Raw genomic sequence first — 18095 nt, 5'->3', positions numbered from 1 at the left:
TTGAATTCATTTTCATATTTATAACACAAATAATTTAGTTTACAAATTACCACTGAATACAAAATATTAGCTGCTTTGACTGACTGATAGCCGCCCAGAGTCACCTTGTAGGGGAGATACGTGGCATAAAAATTCAATAAATAAATTTGGCAGATTTCTCAGATTCTTGGAATTCTGTATATATTTCATAGATCTACTTTCAGTTAAAAAAAATCAATAGAGGGCACAAGAAAAAGAAAGATTAAAATTTAATTTGCCTTTCAAATAAAAGCAAGGTATCTATGTATCTGATCTTGTCATAGAAAAATTATGTGCTGAAGATATTTAAATGAAAAAACAAACCAACTCCATATAGATAGATACATACATAAGCTTTGTTGTCATTTTTTACTGTGGGCACAATGGCACACATTAAAAATGAAATTTAGTTGCTTGCTCTCAAAGTATACACATACATAACACACATTTAAACATCCTATATATAACATATGTATAGACCTACACCCTTACATATAAGTAACATATAAATATTAATCACTGTCCACCTAAAAGCATATATTATCTATGTTATAGGCAAATCTAAAATAATTTGTAGAGGTGTTTTTAAAAAGTCCTCATTTGGTAGATTATTGAGATTTCAGTTTAAACAAGCAATTTTGGTAGTTTATAAAAAAGTTTTTTAATTCAAATTCTATATAACATGACTTTGTTAACTATTCTGATTAAACATTTAAAAGCACCCCTAATAATTTTCAAAACTAAATTACTCTCAAAACATTTATGTAACAAAGAAAAAAGAGAGATTTATTGATTATTGGACTGGTTTAATTATATCTTTATTTAAAGCTACATTTAAATTAAAATTATATATCTCATCACAAGCATAGTAAACTTTACCTGAATTTGTCTTTATATCAGATGATGATAATGAAGAATATGTACTCTTTTGGTGATCTTTGTTGTTCCCCACATTATCTTTATCAAAAGAAAAAAAAGGCCGGGCTTCTGACTTTGTCTTAGGTTCTTCATAATTGTTCTTAACTGAATTTTCAGCAGAGCCATCCAAAGGCAAAGTAGCTGTTGCTGTCTGAGCTTTTGAGATTTGCAACTGACAAGGTGCTCTAATAAGTGGGGTGACAGGTCTTCTTACACGATTAGGAACACGGATAGCAGGTGCTGAAAACTGCTGTCTGGGTCCAGATTTCAAGAAATCTAAAAAAGATGCAATAAATCCTTTTCTAACTTCTGGCTGCTTTTCTTCCACCTCTTTAATTTTCTGCCTCATTTTTTCTTGATGTTGGTAAGTTTCATGACAGTTTTCAGGAACCGGAGAGTAAGGAAAGCTGGCATCAATGCCTCTTGAATTTTGACGTTTGCACTGCCCACTTCGTTTCAGTTGCTTCTGATTTTTATCAACAACTTCACTGACATTTTTAATTTGATTCTGTCCTCTGTCTTTTTGCTTTTGAGGGTCCTCTTCTGGTAAAAGTTGGCTCTTGTCTTCGGTATTACCATTTTCATTTCTTGGATGCTGCATAGATATTTGTTGCAGTGGAACGTCAGCATTGTTACTTGCCATGCTATAATCTGTTTGTGACACTGCAATCCCTTCATTTAGAGTCCTATTACTTGACATAAGGCCTATATCTTTAATGTTTAATGTTCCATCCATATGAACATTATTTTTAGCTTCAGATTCACTCCTGGTGCTGGAGTGTTGCTTAACTTGACTAGAAACCTGTTCCTGCCTTCTTTCAATCTCAACTGTTGTAATTCTAGTAGGAATACCTTGATCAGAAATCTCAATGCGTTGTTGGTCAAGGTTCCTATCTTTTGTTTGTTCTGCAGATACTGCTGTTAAATTTAGGGTAACGTGACCTCCATTTAAAGAAATATTATTCACACTAAGTGGCTTTCCAGAAATTGCAGGTGATGAGTTGAAGCTAGGAGTCATGTGTCTGACATCTATTGTATGAAACTGAGATTTAGGGCTATCTCCATTTTCAATTGACTGAATTTCTTCATCACTGGCTGTTGATTTTGCAAATTCAGATGGTGTTACTCCACAAGCTGCAGCTGTGGCTGCCAAGATATCGTCTACGTTAGACAATATATTCCTTTCATCATTGAGAAGTACAGATTCTGGAAAACATACAGAACCAAGGGGAACAAATTGATTCTTAGATTCATGATTTGGCTGTTCAAAATTATCTTTGGATGTCAAATGATGTTGTAATGGCTTTGATGGTTCAGAAAGGTTAACTTTCAAAATTTCAGGGTGTTGCGAGTGAAGCTGCTCCTGAGAATGCCTCCCATTACCTTGAATCATATGACCATCCACTTGAAGATACTGCTGAGAATTCATAAGGTGCTGTACTTGTGGAACACTTTTTGTGTATCCTAAACCAGATTGCAATATTGACTGCTGAAGCATTTGTAAATCACACGGGGATTCTAGAAGTACCTGTGAAGTAGGCAGGCATAGCTGATGGCTGTGCCGTATGGCCTGAGTATGAAGCTGAGTTGGTGAACTAACAACATGAATCTGTTGTTCTGAGACTTTAACTTCATGTACCTTGTGTATAAGAGACTCTTGCTGGCCAAGTTCTTTACTGTCTGCATTTACTTGTGCTGTTGATAGTAAATTACTTGCTTTTTTAATATCATGATTCACTGTATTGGTAATATGGCTAATTTGTGTTACAGGGTTAACCATTGTTTCATCTTTTTTTGACCCTTGAAAAGTAAGTCCAACAATTTGATCTTCAAGACGAGAGTTACTTCTGATTACACTTTGAGAGTAGCGATTATCTGCTTTGGAAACTTTGTAAGTTGTATCCTGAGCATTAATCTCACCATCAGTAAGTCTCTGAGGAGAGGAATCAAGAGATGATTGCTGTTGCAGTGCCTGAAAATTATGCATTGGAAACTGATCATCTTGTTTAGATGTTTGATACAAATTAGGATCAGATTTCCTTTTAATGTATGACTTTGTATCTGAGGAAGATCTGTTGTTCTGCAATGCTGGTGAATTAGGTGTTACTTCAAAAGGAGTTGACTGTACAACTGGCAAAAACTTTTGAGATTGTGGAGAGGGTGACTCTTGTACCTGAGAATGCAATGAAATATAGTTCTGGGGAGAGCTTGTAGTTGACAGGTTTTGAATATGAGAAGAAAATGTTTCTGACAAGACCTGTGACTGAGATGAATAGCTCATCTGTGGCTGGCTAACTGTTGACATACCCTGAGAATGACTAGAAGAATAATTTTCAGACTGGCTGCTTGAAGAAAGATCCCTTGTTTGCCCAGTGAAGGTATTTGAAACTGAAGTTAATACCTGTTGGTCAGACGTGTATGGTAGTGCCTGGCTTTCAGAAGTAACAGCTTCTGATTGCCCAGCATAAGAAAGTGTTTTGTAGAATGATGGTAATTTCTCAATCTTGATGGCTGAGAATGCTTGTGCGTGACTAACAGGTGGCACATTCTGTGACTGTGTTGAAATATAATTTTGTGACTGACTTACTGACAGGAGACTTGGGAGCTGTGCTGTAGAATAGATTTGTGCTTGACTAGCTATTACAGAGTTCTGGTTCTGTGCAATTTTGGAATAACTTTGTGTCTGTACAGAAGGGGCTACACTTTGTGGTTTAGGTGTCTTTGTTGACCTTGGTGGTTGCTTTGTAGAACACTGTTTTGCCTTTGTAGTGGAAACAGAGGGGAAACCTGGTGATGGAACTGCTGATGCATATGACTGAGTATGTTCCACTGAAACCTGAGAGGATTTCTGCTGTGGACCACTACTGCTCACCTGAGTAGCATCGCCAGCTGGGCTACAAGATGATTGGCGGGATGCATCCTGATAATCAGTTTCATTTGTACTTGGTAAATAGTTCTGTAAGGAATGCTGTGAACCAGTCAGTTGTGCCTGAACAGACTGTGTGTTTGAAGGCCGCTGATGGTGTTTAATTACACTACATTCACGCTGCATTGCTCTTTCAATGGAGGCAGTAGAACCAGTAAACAGAGTTGAGTTATACACCTGTGGAGTCTGTTGAGCTCCTCCACCAAGTGATGAAGGCAATAAACTGAACTGTGGCTGTAGGAGATGTGGTGCAGACTCTTGAGCAGAACGGTATGTTGAAGACTGTGGTGGTATGCTGGTACTTAATACATAACTGCCCAGACGTTCAAAAGTGAGTCCTGGGGGGACTGTGCCTTGGGATGTCTTGATCTGCAATAAAGGGTCATGAGCAGTTAGAAGCCCATTTGAGGTTGCACTAAAAGTTGTATCCTGAAGTGTTAAAGAAGGAGTAGTAACAAAGTTTCTACTGCTAAAAGCATTGGGATGTTGATAAACTGAGGTTGATGGAAAGGTTCCAGATGTTGGTAGAGTTCCAGGGGTAAAAAGCTCAGTTGATGAATGCATGCATGCTTTAAAAAAAGAGAGAGAGATAATCAGTCATTAATGAAAAAGGAAATATAAAATTGGTATCTAACGATTTTATTGAGTCTTGAATTTAATCACAAAAAATATTTCACCTTGATATTTTAAATGCACTCAAAGACTTGGTGCTAAGTTCTCTCTAGATTCTGAGTTTACGTGAGATTTAGCAGGCAGTACCGAAACAGTCTTTTCAATTATTTTATTCCATGCTAAGACTGGCAGAGAAAGGGTGAAACATTTTGTCCTCTTTTTATATTTAACATAGGAACCCAGAGGGCTGTATTAGACCAACCGTGATTAAAAATTCCTACAGTCCAGAAACTCAACTGACTTCAAAAATCCTAACCCCACCACCTTCAGAAACAGAGTAACAACAATAGTTTCAGAAACTTGGCAATGCTAAATAAGTTGCTTCATTGCAAACGTAAGAAAATCATACATACTCATCACCTGCTCATCTCCCAAACTGATTACTGTAACTCACCCTATATGAGGCTACCCTTAAAGAGTATCCAGAAGCTGAGCTGGTGCAAAATGTGGTGACACAGGCAGTCATGTGTGCTCCTGGAAGAACTCACATTATACCTCTGGTCCATGAGCTGTACTGGTTACAAGTCTGCTTCCAGGTCAACATCAAGGTGTTGGATTTGCCCTTTAAAGCCCTACAGTGGCAGGTTATCTGAGGAACTGCCTTTTCCCAATTACATCTACATGTCCCATCAGGTCTGGGAGAAATTGCATATTGCAGGCCTCATCTATGAGGGAGTTCCAGCTGATGGATCCTAGGAGACAAGCTTTGTCTGTCATGGCATCCACCCTCTAAAACATCATCCCTCCCAAACTCTTGTGACTTCCTGGAAAAGCCTTAACAGTTGGTTTTATCAGTAAGCCTGGGAATCTCCTGGTAATATGAAACCTGAGCATTCTCTGTATTATATATAATAGTGTCCTTCTTATGATCTTGTTTTTATTTATGCTCATTGTTTTAACTGGTTTTACAGAATGCCTTAACTGCTAGTTTATTATACAGAACAGACATGTCAAACACAAGGCCCGGGGGTCAGATGCAGCCCGCGAAGTGGTTTCATGTGGTCCGTGAAGCCATCCTGGAAACAGTGAGGGAACGGCCCCCTCTGCCTTGGCCCTGGCCCAGGCGGGCCGGGAGCCAATGTACAATTTTGTAGTGGCCATCTATGCTGAAACGCATTCAGTCTTAGCTCCACAAGGCCGTCAACAGCAAGGAACCAGCCCCTGTTGCGTCGGCCCTGCTCCCTGGATGCATGCTGGGGAGGTGTCACCCTTTGTGAGGAATGAAGTAATGCACCATCGCCTGGAAGTGGCCAGCAAATGGCCCTCGCCTATTTCACCTATCCGGCTTGATGGGCTCTGGGGGAGGGGTTTTGGTAGGCAGTGGGGTGCTCTCACAGTGCCAAGAGGCTGAGCCGGGTGGCACAAATCCAAAAAGAAGCGTGATGCTGCCCAGCCCCCAGCCTGCCTGGTTTCGGCAGGCAACGGAGTGCTCTCTTCATAGCACAAGAGCTGAGCCGGGTGATGCAAATCTGATGAGAAGTGCAATGCTGTCTAGCCCCCAGTCTGCTCAGTTTCAGCAGGCAGCAAGGTGCAAAGCTGACAAGCTTTGCACAGCCCGGCTCAACCTCTCGGTGCTGTGAGAGCGCCCCGCTACCTGCTGAGACCGGGCAGGCTGGGGGCTGGGCGGCATTGCGCAGGTAATGTTGACTCTCATGCTGCTCATGGCATCCCCTCTTCCAGAGCCCACCAAGACAGATATGTGAAGTAGGTGAGGGCCATGTGCTGGCTACTTCCAGGTGATGGCACATTTCTCCATTCCTCACAAAAGGTGAAACCTCCCCAGCTGTGTTTCTTGCCTGTTTTTCTCCCTCCCTCATTTCAAATATTTCCCCACCACTCTGTACTTAGGAAGGAAGGAAAGAAGGAAAGGAAAGGAGGAGAGGGAGGGTCTGAGGGAACTCCTGCCTTAGTCCTACCCTGCTGCCATTTCACCATCCCCTTGCCCCCTCCTCCTGGCCTATCCTGGGGGTCTCTCATCCTATTGCTAAGGAAGCTTTGGATACAAAGCCGGGTCTACTCCCATGGAGAGGTAATGGGCCTCCTTCTGACTTTGCCCTCGTACCCATCATGAGCAACCTGGCTAAGGAGAGTAAGCACAGAAGCAGCAGCCAGGAGGATAGGTGCAGCTGGGTGCCCCCTTGGGGAAATGGGGCTGGGCTTGGTGCCGTGGGTGCTCGAGGGCCAGGCTGGGCATTTGACCTCTGCTGCCCAGGCCTCCGAGAAGCCTGTACCACCATCCAGCCCCCCCCCCCGCATGGCCTGAGAGGAACAGTGAGGCTCCTTCATTGGACCATGCCTTGGCACTTGCCCTAGTCCCATCCCCTTCTGCCAGAGACCCTCAGATCTGTCCCACTCCTGCCCAGGCCTCCACAGGTACCCTTGATGTGAACGTTGTAGAGCTGGCCATGCCCACCCAGTAGGCCACATCCACTCCATCCATGCCCACCCAGTAGGCCATACAGACCCTGGCCACACCCACCCGGCCCCCCAAGGCAACCGCAATGCTGATGTGGCTCTCAATGAAATTGACTTTGACACCCCTGGCCTAGAATCAGTTCATGAGAAATGGGCCATATAAATTTGACAAATAAATAATAAATAAAACTTGCTTACTACAGAACACAGAAATCAAGTCTTATATGTTTATTTGTCACAATGTTTAATCGTTAAACCTTTTCTTCCCACCCTCATGATCAATGGACCTTTGATCATTCTTTTCCCAACCTGGAGCCAGGAAGGCATCTGATCATTGTTGACATTATGATTCACACCAGCCATAGTTGCACTGGTTTCTATCTTGACAGTTTCAACTATTCAAGGTTATTTTATAAGAGATATGAATCTTTCCCATCCCATTGAAAACTATTTTTTTGCTTCACATTTTATTATGTCAACATCAGTATTCACAAGTAGAATTATGCTAAATATATTCCCACAGCATTGTCAGTTTTGCAATTTCTTCATTTGTTTCCACTATCAGAATCACAAATTTTCTCCATGGTAGCAGTGGTACCATGGTACCAAAATATTAGGAAAATGTTACCTGGTTGCCACGTGGGAGTCCTAAATTGTGGTAAAAGAGTTGTTCCCGAAGAAACAGTCTGAGTATTGCGAGATTCGATTGCAGAGAGAAAATTCATAACTGATGTTTCTTTAGTGTTACTATTGCCACTGTGTGTAGTATTATCAAAAATTCCAGGAAGACCTATAAGAAAAAGTATATCACATATAAGCTTTATCCTAGATATACCTCAGTACTTAAATGTCTAATCAAAAAGTTCAATCACAACAGTTGAGTTTTGGTAATGGCCAAAAAGTTCTATTACAATATTCTAACAGTTTACTTAATTAACCATAAAAGTTGCTGAAAGTAATAAACAGAGTAAATATACAATAATATTACAAAGTATCTACAGAAATCTTGATTTATGTTGTACTTAGTGCACTATTAACTAAAGGATGAAGGGAGGGAAGGAATGGGCAATTTTCACCAATTCCGCTCGTCTCTAAATCCTCATGCTTAGAGCTCCAGGAAAGAAAATGCGGTCAGAGAAATTTCTTCCTCCCAAACCTTTTAACAGGTATAACAGGTATATCAACATATATCTCAATATTTTTCCTGAAATGTATTTCTATTACGTTACCTCTAAACTATTTTAAAAGAAAGCCATCTATTTCATAAATTATTATTACCAGAAGGATGGGGCGTGGTAGTGTACACAGGAAGCTGCTGAGAAGCTGTATATGTTTGTCTAAGAAGATCCGCTTCTGAGTGTGATGAATGTCCTCCTCCATAGTTTAAACTTCAAAAGGCAATTACAACACATGTAGATGAAAATATGACAATTAACCAAATCACAATAAGAAAGATTAATATTAGAAGTTTAAACTTTAATGGTTGAGCAGTGACTGATCCTCAAGAGTACAGAATATTGTAACTTAGGATTCTTTTACACAAATACACAAGTAATGTAATTTAGTTAACACATCTAAAATAGAAAACAATTGCCTTTCTATATTTCAGAGTGATTTGTAAGATATTATTTACTATTCTGCTCCTTGCATTGTTAAATTTATGTCTATCACAGTTTCATACATATGTATGTATGTATGTGTGTGTGTGTGTGTGTGTGTGTATTATATATATAAATAAAATAAACTTCAATTTCTAAAATTATGCATACAAGATCTATAAGACATTCATAAGCAAATCTCCTTCTCTTGAAACCAGAAATACACTTCTGACTTCACAAGGCAATTTCAGAAAGCATTGCTAGGTCTGAAAAACGCAAGTCAAAGGACTCATGGCTTTCAAACAGGAGGAAGGATTTTTCTTAGTAATACTTCAAATTTGAAAGATACTCAAGACTATAGAAGCAAAATACAGAGCAAACCCCAATCGGTCTTTAGATCTCTAAGCAGAAGAAAGGCACGGAGATGCTTTTGATCCTTGTGGGTTTTCCAAGTATCTCAGAAGCAGATTCAAACCCTTTCATGAGAAGACTATGTCAAGTGCCTCCAAGGTTCAATGCAACTGTGAAATATTCTATACTTTTTCCAAGGTTTGTCAAGATATACCAAACTTTGGATGGACAAAGGAGCATTTATCACAGGGAGTAAAACTGTTAATTCTGCATATGATGAGCCATTTACCTATGTGTGTCTCTGTGTGTATGTGTCCGTAAATTATTTCAGTGTATGTTATGAAGACATTTTCTCTTTTTAGGGACACGACCTTCTATAATAAATCAATCACAAAAATGAGATAGCTGCACGCATATAAAAGAAATTCCTCTTAGAAAGCTTATATACATGAAACAACAGCAAGCTGGTCCCATTTTTATCTTACCATGTATATAGTTAATTTTGAAAGAATTATTTCAAAAGTCATGGCCACTAGATGGCTGTTTGGTTTCCCAAATAGAATACTTGTTTCAAATCCCAGAAATCGTGGGCACTCCATCACTGGAGATTTTTAAGAGGAGACTGGACATCTACCTGTCTGAGATGATATAAGTTCTCCTGCTTGAGCAGGGGGCTGGAACAGAAGACCTCCAAGGTCCCTTCCAGCCCTATTCTATTCTATCCTATCCTATACCATAATTTCCATATTAAATGTGTTTTTTTGGTTACTAATACACAAGAAGCATGACTGTCATATGAAAGAAAATGGGCTATCATAACATAGGCATTATCCTTTGCATTTGACAGTATTATTAACTCCCATGGCACAGATGTATTCAGTTATGACAAAATACCAATGCCCCAAATTTTGTTAAATACTGTCATTGGTTGACATACTAGTAGACATCTATACTGCAGTAGTTTTATATCAAAATTATATTAAATCAAAATTTTATCTGACAATAGTCTTGCATATTCGGTATATATGATTAAGCCAGGAACTTATAATTTAAATTAGGCTATATTAGCTGACACACAATCATCACTACTTATTTCATATTTCGTTTGTGCAACTATATAAACTAAACAAAAAGTTACTTCTTGAGGCATGCAAATCTAAATTTACAGATCAGTGTGTCCATGTAATTTAAGTTTTCATTAAATGTTGGCTTAGATATATTATTTCAACACAGCTTTTTGTACTCAATAGAAAAAGAAAGTAAATAAGTGAAAAGGAAATATACAGATATTGATATAGGAGATGGAAAGAGGGTTAAATCAACAAGGACACACACACATACACACACACAAAGTTTAGAATATGCTCAGAATGAATTGAGTTTGATAATGAATGCTAAGAAAAACAAACCAGATTTTGCATATGCTCAAAATAAAAGGAAGAGGAAAAAAATCACTATACCAACTGCTTGGATACAAAGAAAACTTAGTACTAACTATACTTTAGCTCAGATTTTTCTGAGAAGACGGCTAAATATTTCACTTAGCAGTTGTGAAATCAGAATAAAGCAGCAGGATACAAGTCCAAGACTGATAGAAATGTTTATTTACTTTGAATGAATTTAGAACTTCTGGATCAAATGAATTGCATTCCAGAAATACAACGTAACCAAATGTTTATATATTGTTTCTGAGAATCCCCTGGGGGCAAATATCCCTATCAGTCAAATGAGGAAAAAAGAGGAACAAGGGAAGTACAAACCTGTCACTCTGACACTGATATATTGAAAGATATAAAACCTTAAAACAGTTCAACTAGCAAAAATGCCATAATTGTTCAAGAACAGGTATTATCAGATTATGATCATCTTAACGCATTTTAAACAGCAATTTACTTAGCAGTTTGTGTGAATGTTATAATCACAAAATACGTTGATTTCAGCAAACATTTGACCAATTCAAACATTCCTGATCAAACTTAAATAAGGCATCAACTGGGGTGATACAACAGTCAGCATTCTTCAACTTTGCTATTAATATTTTAGATGCAAGCTTATCAGATGACACACAATTAGCAGAACAGCTAATAATCTAGAAGAGAAAAACAAAATTCAAAAAGATTGTAATGGACTAAAGCAAGGGACAGAAAATTATAGAACAAAATGGAATCAACTGAAACATTGTTCAGTGAGGAAACAAAAATTAAACCCAGAGAAACAGAATGGAGGCAACCTAGTTTGTAATCTTGGAATAGTAGTTCATTTTATATAAGCAAAACAGGGAACAAGATCTGGGTATCAACATACTGTTCACATTTTTTATTTGTTATGAATTACTTCTAATATATATATATATATGTGTGTACACAGGCATATACAACTATATTAGATTTTTTTAATCCCGCATTTATTATTTTTATAAATATCTCAAGGGGGAAAACATATATAATATTCCTTCCTCCTCCTATTCTTCTCACAACAACTCAGTGAGTTGTGTTGTGCTGAGAGAAAGAGTGACTGGCCCAGTTACCTAGCTGGCTTTCATGCCTAAGGTGGGACTAGAACTTATAGGGTTACTGGTTTCTAGCCTAATGCCTTAACTACTAAACTGGATTTTTACACACACACACACACACACACACACACACACACACACACACACACACACAGACACTTTAATACTCCTGAACACTTTAATATTTTTCCACTCTTTTTCTGAGCTATTAAATTAACATAGACAGTTAATTATAAAAGTATGCTGAGAATTTCTAACACTAAAAAAAACACCACAAATGTATTTTGCTATGAATTAAATGATTAAATAGATTAGAGAAATGCCCAAAGAATAAAAAAAATTGCATGTCCTCTTAATACTGCAGTGAGATGGGTATTTGGCAAGTTATGCAGTAATAGTCTGAGCAAGAATAATGAAAATAATCCTTATTACAGCTAAGTAAAATCAATATAATTTTGGAACATATTTTTCTGAATTAGTCATATACTTTGTATCTTCATTTTAATCAACAATCAAACAAAAGAAAAAAAATCAGTATCAGACATATTCTAAATATTTATATAAATGAGTCAATAATTTGCTGGCTATGATGATTTATTATTTTGCAGAAATGAGACCAGAGGGAAAAAATAGCCTTTAGAAGCATCTATCTGAAGACTGAACTGACCGCACAAAAATTCTGTATTTTTAATGATTTAATTTTTATTAACTTTTGCAATACATTCCTGAAGGACCAAATCAGCAGCTTAAATGCACACACTAAATTTATCTAGTTACCTCTATTAAGAAGAGGGGGCAAAACTACACAGAAGAACTATACAAGTACGAGCTTAACAGCCCAGATAACCATGATGGGGTGGTCACTGACCTCAAGCCAGACATCCTAGAATGTGAAGTGAAATGGGCCTTAGGAAATCTGAGCAACAAGAGTAGGATGAGCTATTCAAAATCTTAAAAGACGATGCAATAAAAATCCAACACTCAATTTGCAGCAAATGTGAAAAACTCTACAGTGGCCACAGGATTGGAAAAGGTCAGTTTACATTCCAATTCCAAAGAAAGGCAATGCCAAAGAATGTTCAAACTATCACACCATTGCACTCATTTCACATGCTAGTAAAGTTATGCTTAAAATCCTACAGGCTAGACTCCAGCAGTATGTGGATTGAGAACTACCAGAAGTACAGGCAGGATTTCGAAGAGGCAGAGGAACTAGAGATCAAATTGCCAACATACGCTGGATCATGGGGAAAGCTAGGGAGTTCCAGAAAAACATCTACTTCTGCTTCATTGACTATGCTAAATACTTTGCTTGTGTGGATCACAACAAATTGTGGCAAGTTCTTAAAGAGATGGGAGTACCTGACCATCTTATTTGTCTCTTGAGAAACCTATATGCGGGTCAAGAAGCAACAGTGAGAACTGGACACAGAACCACTGATTGGTTCAAAATTGGGAAAAAGTCCGGTAAGGCTGTGTACTATCGCCCTGCCTATTTAACTTATATGCTGAGCACATCATGAGACAGGCAGGGTTAGATGAATCAAAAGTTGGAATTAAGATTGCCGGGAGAAATATCAACAACCTAAGATATGCAGATGATACCACTCTAATAGCAGAAAGTGAAGAGGAACTGAAGAGCTTCTTGATGCCGGTGAAGAAGGAGAGTGCAAAAGTTGGCTTGAAACTCAACATTAAGAAAATCAAAATCATGGCATCCAGCCCTCTCAATTCCTGGCAAATAGATGGGGAAGAAATGGAGGTAGTGACAGATTTTATTTTCCTGGGCTCCAAGATCACCTAAGATGGGGACTGCAGCCAAGAAATTAAAAGACACTTGCTCCTGGGGAGGAAAGCTATGGCAAATCTAGACAGCATACTAAAAAGCAGAGACATCACCCTGCCAACAAAAGTGCGTATAGTCCAGGCCATGGTTTTCCCAGTTGCAATGTATGGATGTGAAAGTTGGACCATAAGAAAGGCTGAGCGACAAAGAATTGAGGCCTTTGAACTATGGTGCTGGAGAAGACTCCTGTGAGTCCCTTGGACTGCAAGGTGTTCAAACTGGTCAGTCCTAGAAGAGATCAACCCTGACTGCTCTTTAGAAGGCCAGATCCTGAAGTTGAAACTCAAATACTTTGGCCACCTAATGAGAAGGAAAGACTCACTGGAGAAGGGCCTAATGCTGGGAAAGATTGAGGGCAATAGAAGAAGGGGACGACAGAGAATGAGGTGGCTGGATGGAGTCACTGAAGCAGTAGGCATGAGCTTAAATGGATTCCAGAAGATGGTGGAGGACAGAAAGACCTGGAGGAACGTTGTCCATAGGGTCGCGATGGGTTGGACACGACTTCGCAATTAACAACAACAACCTCTATGTACCTCTATCAGCACAAGGACGAAGCTGTATAGGAATCATAACTATTTTATAAATCCATAAGTTATGAAAAATGATGAAGAAAATTTTTACACTAAGGTGGGCAACTAGTATATCAATTCAATATCTTCTCTCAACAAAACATATAAATGCTTAAACAACTGAGCAAACTATATCTATTACCATCTGATTGTTTTAATCTGTGCTTAATAAATTAGATCTACTGAAAGCTGATGGCTTTAATATACTGGTGGTGTTTTTGTTTTGAGGCAAGATGTAGGGTAGATTTCAAGGAACGTTTTTTTTTAAAAAAACAACAACATTGGAATGTCCAAAACACATATGTAAACCAAAACACTGTGAATCAAAAATCAAATAATTACTATAGAATTGAATAATGCTCACTGGTGTTTCAACCCATATCAAAGACACTACAACAAAGTCAATGACTGATAAAAAAACAGTAAAGGAATGCAATATGTAATAGAAACTGAATACGAAGAGTACTATAACAAGAACAAGTTAACTTGTGTCAAGAATGAAAAACATTAAGACAGCATCAGAAATCAGTAAAGTAAAATTTCAGAAAAAGCATGAAATGTTTCATTCATAATTAGATGTTTCAAATTTCTTAGTTTTGACAGAATCAAAGTAAAATATAAAGAGGGTTGAATCTAGGAAAGAATCTGAACCATGCATGTTGATAGAAAATTTCACTGTTATTTTTCTATGAACTATTTGTTAAGATCACGAGATTGTCTGGAATGCCACTGATTGAGCCACAGATCTGTAGCAAGATAAAATCAGTATGTTCCTAATAAACTCTTATACACGATAAAACTATAAGAAACTAGGAAGAGTTATGTCATAGACCACAAAATTCTATCATATCTTTGTCTTTATTCTTCGACATTAGGAATTCTGACTTGCAAAATTCACAAAGAACTGCTGTCTATCTTGTAGCCTTTCATCACCTGTCATCTTATCCCATTCCATAGGGCTGAATTAAGATCTGTTTTATATATTGAGAACTACTGTAGAAATCTGCAGAGATCTTATATACCACGTTTCCCCGAAAGTAAGACCTACCCCCAAAAGAAGCCCTAGCTTGATTTTTGGAGGTGGGCCTAATTTAAGTCCTACCTCAAAAATAAACCTACTTTTGGGGAGAGGCGCAAACCTAAAAATCAAGCTAGGCTGGGGGTGGGGGGGAGCTGCCCCACACTCACTTACCAGGATTCCTATGAATTGACACCTGCCTCTCCCCGCTGGCTCACTTTTTCTGCAGCATCCCCCGGCCTGCATTTCGCAGTCAGAGGCCTTTCCAGAAGGCCTCTGCAGCCAAGAACTATGGATTGAAAGGCCTTCTGTAAAGGCCTCTGACTGCGAAATGCAGGCTGGAGCTCCATTCTCAGCTGCAGAATGATGCTGCTCCTTTGGCCACAGAAGAAGTGGGCTGACTGGGGAGGGCTGTTGGTGCCACCATCACGAGGTGAGTGGAAAAGAAACCCTTTGAGAATAAGACCTGATGCCTCTTTTGGAGGTTAAAAAAAAATTAATATCAGGTCTTATTTTGGGGAAAACACGGTACTATGCTCAGTAATTAACAACACATTTCTTGTATATTTATTTCAATTAGCATTGTTTTCTGTTGGGTATATAAATGCTGCAAATCATAACATTTTCTTCTAATTCTCTCTAACTTCCCAAAATTCTATCAAATTCTTATCTACTCATTTTCTCCCAAGAGTTTATCATTTTTACAGGTAGCCCTCAATTTACAACAGTTTGTTTAGTTCAAAGTTACAACAGCACTGAAACTTATGATTGTTTTTCACACTTATAACAGTTTATTTATTTATTTATTTATGAGACTTATATACTGCTTTAAGTGCAAGCACTCTCTAAGCGGTGTACACCAGTAAGCAATGTATATATATATTTACATTGCCCCCAACAATCTGGGTCCTCATTTTACCTACCTCGGAAGGATGGAAGGCTGAGTCAACCTTGAGCCGGTGAGATTTCAACCGCTGACCTGCTGAACACAGTCAGCTAAAGTGGCCTGCAGTACTGCACTCTAACTGCTGCGCCACCTCGGCTCAGTTGCACCAGCCCCAAAATCAAAATTTGGACACTTGCCAACATTTATTTATGACAGTTGCAGTGTCCCATGTCGGGTCATGTGATCCCCCCATGAAACACTCACAGTGTCACATATACCTTTTGTGACCTTCTGACAAGCAATGTGAATGGAGAAGCCAGATTCATCTTAACAATTGTTTTACTAATTTACCAACTACAGTGATTCACTTAACAACTATGGCAAGAAAGGTTATAAAATGGAAAAAAAATCTCATTTAACAACTGTATCACTTATCCAGAAAATTATAAAAGATACTCTCAAACTGGATTTTGTATAGTACTGTTCAGAGAACTCTTTTTTTAGCAGATCAAGTGTAGTTAGTGCAAAATACTGCAGCTAGGTTGCTGAAGGGGGTAATTTACTGTAAACAAATTATAGCATTCTGCACCTATAGGCTTCAGATAAATTACAAATAAACATCAAACATTGCATGACTCAAATCTTGGAAATCTGAAGGACCAGTTACTAGCTCCATGGAAAATAGAACATAATTCTGTACTTTCTAAGACAATAATCCTGTGTCAGCCCAAATGATGGTATTCTTTTTTTATATAAATATTTTATTAGATTTTATATAAATGAGGAAATATATATATATATAAATAGGGAGAGTGCGGGTATGGGGAGGAAAGGACATGGGGAATTTGGGATGGAAAGAAGGTAGGTACAGTAGTGGGGTAACCCCCAACAATAATCTCATACTTTAACAAACAAGCTACCGTCCGGATCAAAATAGTAAATAAACATAATTTATATCTTACTCAGCCATTTTAAAATAAGATTACCAAATGATGGTATTCTTGACATGACTATCTGGATTATGGAATTTCCTCCCTATCCAGCTTGGTTAACCTCTGGAATCAACTAAAGGCACTTTTGACTGAATGTATGCTTTTGTGCCACTACATTTCTATCATAATTCCCATGGTCCTGCTTATTTTACCATTTTAACTTTTGTAATAATAAATGTATTGGTTTTATTGTATGTAATTATATATTTAATATAGTATTCACATTTTTCTATGATGCCATTAATGTAAAACAAGCAATAGGTCAGGCTACATTTTACTAATTTTGGTCAGTGAAAGAACAAGCAAGATGCAATATGGAAATGATTCAATAGGGCACAAAATATAGTTAGCAAAAATCAAGGAGCCTGACAGTTTGAAAAATTAATCTAACAATGAGGCTATTAATTGGCTGTATGTTGTCCAACAGAAAAACTAGCTGGATTGCTATTCTGCTAGTACATGGCTTGTCTTAAAGTTTGTTGAACAAATCATGGTGTTCTTGTTCACACACATTATACTAAATCTTAAATTGTATTAACAAATCATAATGGCTAAGTTCAACTATTCATAAACTCAAAATTCATATAAATGTATATGGTTTATAGGTTTACGTGATGTATAAATCCAGACATCTGTGGTTTGTTGAACTAACTGTAGCCAAGCAAACCATTATTTATTTAAATATGCAAATCCACTTAAAAGTTTATACAAATTTAAGATAAAATTGAAGTGTAAATATCTTATACAAAACATACATTAAATTAGGGCTCATGAGTAAAAGTTGTTTATTCTGATGCGTAATATATATTTTCTGCTATATTATACAAATTCATTTATAGCCTTTAGGCCTGTCTAAATTCTTATTGTATAAATGTAAAGAATTTTTAGAAATTGAAATAAAGGATTCCTCAACAAATATATAATCCATCCTCTAAAGTCTGGCACATCAGCAAAAAAGTTCACCCTTAACTTTTATTTAACACTTTACAAATTGACTCAAAGTACCAATTTTCATCAACCTCTTGTTATTATGGATGATTGCACATAAATAATGGAAGCAAAGTAGTGTCATTAATTCCATATTAGTGTCTAGTCTTGAAAGGACAAAGACAAAAATTAAACTAGCAATGTCCATTAGGCCACATCATTATTTAATCTCTGTCACAATTAGGTAAAATAATACCCTAAAAAAAACATAAAGAGACAAAAATATCCTTATAGGATTTATATATCCAAGTAACCAGAATCATAAGCTACTGCCAATATCCACATTTTACACATGTTCCTTTCTCATGTTTACTTTTTCAACAACTTCAGCCTCTTTTAAATTCAGACAACCCGATTCATGCGAGATATATTTATAATTAGGTA

At 37.7% G+C, this 18095-nt stretch overlaps 1 protein-coding gene across 2 annotated transcripts in view; it reads right to left on the bottom strand.

Moving 5' to 3' along the window:
- Positions 1–18095, bottom strand: part of QSER1 (glutamine and serine rich 1) — a 47096-nt gene that overhangs the window by 20982 nt on the left and 8019 nt on the right. For both annotated transcript variants that reach the window (XM_039355923.1, XM_039355924.1), the window contains 3 exons: positions 8228–8337; positions 7578–7739; positions 898–4431 (listed from right to left, as the gene is read on the bottom strand). In XM_039355923.1, the coding sequence (XP_039211857.1) occupies positions 898–4431; positions 7578–7739; positions 8228–8337 (3806 nt within the window). The remainder of the gene's footprint in view (positions 1–897; positions 4432–7577; positions 7740–8227; positions 8338–18095) is intronic.

Source organism: Crotalus tigris, unplaced genomic scaffold, assembly GCF_016545835.1.
Source record: "Crotalus tigris isolate CLP2741 ecotype Arizona unplaced genomic scaffold, ASM1654583v1 scf7180000018777.2418813, whole genome shotgun sequence".
In the NCBI taxonomy this organism is placed as follows: Eukaryota; Metazoa; Chordata; class Lepidosauria; order Squamata; family Viperidae; genus Crotalus; species Crotalus tigris.
The sequence above is the reverse complement of the archived record's forward strand: the minus strand, read 5'-3'. Positions and strand labels throughout refer to the sequence as shown.